Genomic DNA, 5,220 nt, shown 5'->3' with positions numbered 1-5,220 from the left:
TTTATTCCTAATCACCAAAGAGATATAGGTATGATTTGTCGGTTCATTATGGCCATTCCAACCACCGCATTACCACTAAAAAGGGGTTTTATTTAATTACATTAGGTGATAAAAGGTGTGAAAAACAAAGAATCTCTGAACCTTTGTGGTCTTGCACTGAGCATTTAATCCTTTTTAAACATATTTGCATTGTATATATGAGACATAGTATGCAAGTTTTGTGCAAAGTACTGCATTGTAGTCAAGGTCAGTCTTCCGAAATTCATCTGCCAACCAGCGCCCTTCAGATATTTTTGCCTGCAATCAACCTTTCACTTGAGGTATCTCCCATCAGTTTTTCAGAATCATTATCATTGTATGTACAAATAATGTATGCAGATATATATATATATTCAATGTGCGAATTAAATATATAATTTTAGTTGTTGCGTAGAAACAAATATGGTGTAATTCATTTATTGTTGTAATTTATTTATTGAGTTTAGTTATTATATGCATCCATTCACTTTGAGTCAAGTCAGTTTGTATGCAGAACTGTTATTCTATTCGTAATCAATCTCTAGCTAGTTTGTATCAACTGTCTTCATGGATAATACCAACTTATGGTGTTGAGTCCTATTTTTATATCTAATATTAGTCTAAGATGATGTAAGAACAAATGGTGTAGATTTAATAACAGATGTTATATATAGAATTTTTATCACCAAGATTTTAAATTTGATATACAGTTCTACAAAATTTCTCTCACCTTATCTCTTTCACTTTCTCTCTCCTCGTCTCTCTCACCTTCTCTCTCCCATGAATTTTGTATGGTAACTAATTTTAATATGAACGAATCTCGGCCATCCAAAAAATCTAACACCTCAAATTATTGTCCTGATTAAGAAACCCTCACTCTGTTAATAACCGTTTTATTGAAATGACCTTATTACCCTTTAACCAAAATATAATAATCTGGCCTAAAATATTTAAATTTACATATATGAAATAAAATTTATAAAATTTTCCTTAATTTATAAAAATATTGTTTTTAACCCCATCAAAATTTTCAAATTCACCCTAAAATTTCCTCTTTCTTTTGTTAGAATTTTATTCTCATCCAAAACAAAATCTTCCTCACCAAAATATACTTACCAAATCAAGAAAATTTATAATTCAAACTCTCCAAAAATTTAACACACAAACTTATAATTTATAAAATCTATTGAGCTCTTGACTGAAAAAATAAATATGCAAAATATATAAAAAAAAGTTTGTGGAAGTGTAGTGGTGAACAGATCGGGCAACCATGATCTGGCCACTGCTTCACTGGATCGTACTGGCACGATCTAGGCAAGAGGCGGCCAGAGAGTGGCAAGATGTGGTCTTCCTCAGATTGGATCTTGGAGGAGTGAAGGGATTGAGAAGGAGAAGGAGGAGAAAAAGAAAGAAAGAGAAGAAAGAAGAAAAGAGAACAAAAGAAAGGAGAACGACAAGAGAGGTGGCCAAGGAGAAAAAAGGAAAGAGAAGAAAAAGAAAGGAAAAGAGGGGCGGCAGAGAAGGAAAATAAAAAAAAGAAGAAGAGAGAAAAATAAACAAGAAAGAAGAAAGACGTCAGAGAAAAATCAAAAAAAAAAAAAAAAATGAGAAGGAGATGATTAGGTTTACTTAAACACACACACACAGATATATATTTGGTCATCAACTCATCAATGAATGAATTAACTTTATAAAATTAAGTTGATAAGAATACTTGTAATTTTGTCTTTTAAGAGTTTATTTGTTTGTAAATTCGTTTTTCAGTATTCAATATGTTTGTCTAAAAATAGTATTATGAAAATGAGAAAATGAAAAGGTGCTCCTCTCTTAAAAGGTATTTTCTTAAAAATGAATAATTTTAATCATATTTTTATTAACTTTTTTATTTAGTTAATTTTAATGGGTAATAAATTTTAGTATTAATTATTAATTAAATTATTACTATTCTAAGAATTCTTAGTTCCTCAAGCGATAAAAATTGCACAGCTTTTTACATGACAATACTTTTTTAAATTAGTTTATATGTAAGTATGTATTGAAATTTATGTATTCGTGTCGAACTTATAAGGTTTGCTTTAGTTTACGTTTATAAGGATTCGCACTGTTTAGAATATAAAAATGCATGGTACAAATAATTAGAATTCAAGGGAGAGGCACTTCAGCTAACCAATGAATATTATATCATCATATGTGTATTCGTAGCATATCTTATGACAAAAATAAATCGATCCCGTTTATTCAGGAGACATGGACCCTGGAAGTGGGAATTCAAATCATGAATCAACGGAAGTTCCAATAAATATTAATCAGCAGCAGCAAAATCTGGAACGATGTGAACAAAATATTCAGTGGTTACCTTCCCTTCATTTGTTGACTGGTTAGCTCTCTCTCAAAACAAGAAACAAGTATACATATTTTAATTTCATATGTAATATTCATCCAATTTATTTTTTTATTTTGAAGATCGGAACCGAGAAAAGGAGAAATTACGTTTGGATCTTCTTAACGCTGCACTAGAGGGAAATATTGATGCAGTTAATGGTCAGCTATTTAATCCTCTGCTCAGTGATTCTTCATCAAGCTCATTAAGTGCGTCTTGTTCATCAAGCTCCGCTTCAACACCAAGTCCATTCAATGTTGCAATAACAGAGAAACACGAAACTATTTTCCATGTAGCAGCAGGAGCAAATCAAACTGACTTTGTAGAGAAGATGATTGATAAGATAGCACCAGATGACCTCAAGTTGCAAAACGTAAAAGGGAACACTGCCTTCTGTCTTGCTGCTATGGCTGAGAAAATGTTGAATAAAGACCCAGACCTGTTGACAATCCGAGGTGGCGGTAATTTGACTCCATTAAATCTGGCTGCTATGTTTGGAGAAAGGCAAATGGCGTTATATTTATACCGGCAGTATGATAGAGGAACACTGACATTAGCTGACAAAAAACAATTATTTTTTGATAGCATCGATACTTCTTTGTACGGTGAGTATTCACGTATTTCTTTTCTTGCTTGATTTTAATCTTAAATTTTTTATTTTAATCTATTATATAGAATGCATAACATCATAAGTTCATCATAGAATTAATATCTGTTTCCCTAAAATAACTATATGCACAAATTACTTATAATGATGGACGGAATTTAGTTAACTTCTAAATTTTTGGTAAATGAATCAAAGTAATCTCTCACTCTCTCTCTCTCTCTCTCCTTTTTTTTTTTTTTTTTTTCCCCCTCTTCAGATCTTGCAAGGGAATTGCTAGAAGGTGAAGATGCTAATGAAAATGAATTGGCTGTGACTGAATGAATACAAGCATGGCATGGATCGTTTGACACCCTTGCATCGGTTGGCTTTAGCGCCCTTTCATCTGTTGGACCAAAATAACAGAAGTAAAGAGTCTGTCAAATGTTTTTGGGAGAAAATATTATAGATAACAGGCCAAAAGAGTGAAAGTGACAAAACAAGTTCATTAAATCAAGCTCTAGCGTTAGTCAAATGCCTTTGGGAGAAAATATTCGAGGCAAAGCGTGACCAAGTTTGGGATTACTTAAAAGAGCATCGTGATTTATTGTTCAAAGCAGCTCAATTAGGGAACTTCAAATTCTTGGGTAAACTCATCGAACTTTATCTTGATTTGGTGCATCTCAAAGATGATAATGAACAGACCATCACATTGCAATTATGTATCGCCATGATGATTTATTTAAGTTAATAGATCAGATAGGTTTCAACAAACAGTTGATAGCATCCTATCCAGACAGCAACGAAAATAGTTTATTACATCTAGCTACAAAATATCCAAATCCAAGACCATTAAGCATAGTGCCAGGTGTTACGCATTCTTAAGGTAAATATTTCTAGAGTTTCTTTAGTGTCTTATTATTTAAATATCATTATTAAATACCTCTACTTTGAAAAAGTACAAATTATTTATATACCTTTACTTCGAGAAAATGCAAATTATTGATGACTCTTGATTATAGTTTAAATTGAAATATATATGTTATGATTATAATTTGACTTTTTAAATAAAATTAATACTAAAAATAGAGTTGAATTCCAACAGTAATGAATTTATAATTCAAAAATTAAGCTACCAACTTCTTTGTGTAAAACTAATGATTCATATTAATGATGTAGGATGTTGAAAAGCTTGCATTGCCTTCATTTAGAGGATTGAAGAATTCAGAAGGCAAAACACCTCGAGAGCTCTTCACTAGTACACATGCAGGCTTACGGAAAGATGGAGAAAAGTAGATGAGGAACACAGCTAGTCAATGCATGCTTGTTGCAACAATCATTGCTACTGTGGTTTTTTAAGCGGCTTTCACTGTACCAAGAGGTAACAATAATTTGGAAGGAACATCTACCCATCGAGGTAATGTTGTGTTCCATATTTTTGTTATAGCAGATATAATTGCGTTATCCTCCTCCTCGATTTCAATCCTAATGTTTTTGTCTATTCTTACATCCCGTTATGCACAAAATGATTTTTTCAAATCATTACCGATTAAGTTGTTGATAGGACTATTAGCGCTATTCACATCTATAGAAACCATGTTGTTAGAATTTATTTCAAGCTTTTACATGGCTTATAATCACTATAAGTCAATGTTAGTCCCTATTTTAGGTACTATTTTTGTATTTCTATCGTTATTAGTGTTTGGTTTTTCCCAATATGGTCTTTTGAGAGATATATTATCCTCATCATTCCATTTTCGGTTTTTTCCAAGCCAGTATAATGTTAGGAAACAGAAATAAAGTTGTATATGTCATTTCCAACTGTCGACCTGTAATTTCATCTGATGTATTAATGAAACTGTATTACCCAAAATGGAGTTCTCCGGTCAGCGATAAAAATATTTATTTGTTGTTTATTACAGATTGCATTATCTGTTACATTAACTGAAAGAGTATATGAACTCTTTTAATGCACAGCGGAATGGGTTTCAATGGGTATTTAACGTTTTTGCTCAATATTCATAAACTCAACAAAATAGACAACCAACCATGAGCATAAAAGTAAAGCACACATAGATTCACACAGTTTGGCTAAAAATCATTTTAGCCTACATCCATGGGACCCGTCAAAAGAAGCCAATCCACTATAACAAATGCAATTACAAGCAAATCTAGAGTTGGGTGTTAAGTACTACAATGAAAGAACACTCCCTGTTCTAAACGACTCTAACGCCACTCT

The 5,220-nt window shown here is 32.0% G+C and overlaps 1 protein-coding gene across 2 annotated transcripts; it reads left to right on the top strand.

The window, feature by feature from the left end:
- Positions 1 to 215: 215 nt before the first annotated feature.
- On the top strand, positions 216 to 4,860 carry LOC116138930. Of its 2 annotated transcripts, none has more exons than XM_031424615.1 (5): positions 216 to 320; positions 2,261 to 2,395; positions 2,482 to 3,003; positions 3,262 to 3,628; positions 4,161 to 4,860. In XM_031424615.1, the coding sequence occupies exons 2-4, from the start codon at positions 2,266 to 2,268 to the stop codon at positions 3,324 to 3,326; spliced, it is 717 nt and encodes a 238-aa protein (XP_031280475.1). In that variant the 5' UTR covers positions 216 to 320; positions 2,261 to 2,265; the 3' UTR covers positions 3,327 to 3,628; positions 4,161 to 4,860. The 2 variants fall into 2 exon arrangements, with proteins under 2 accessions (XP_031280475.1, XP_031280476.1); XM_031424616.1 differs by having other exon boundaries at positions 3,262 to 3,867.
- Positions 4,861 to 5,220: the final 360 nt, after the last annotated feature.

This window comes from Pistacia vera, unplaced genomic scaffold (assembly GCF_008641045.1).
Source record: "Pistacia vera cultivar Batoury unplaced genomic scaffold, PisVer_v2 Contig344, whole genome shotgun sequence".
Taxonomy (NCBI): Eukaryota; Viridiplantae; Streptophyta; class Magnoliopsida; order Sapindales; family Anacardiaceae; genus Pistacia; species Pistacia vera.
The sequence above is the reverse complement of the archived record's forward strand: the minus strand, read 5'-3'. Positions and strand labels throughout refer to the sequence as shown.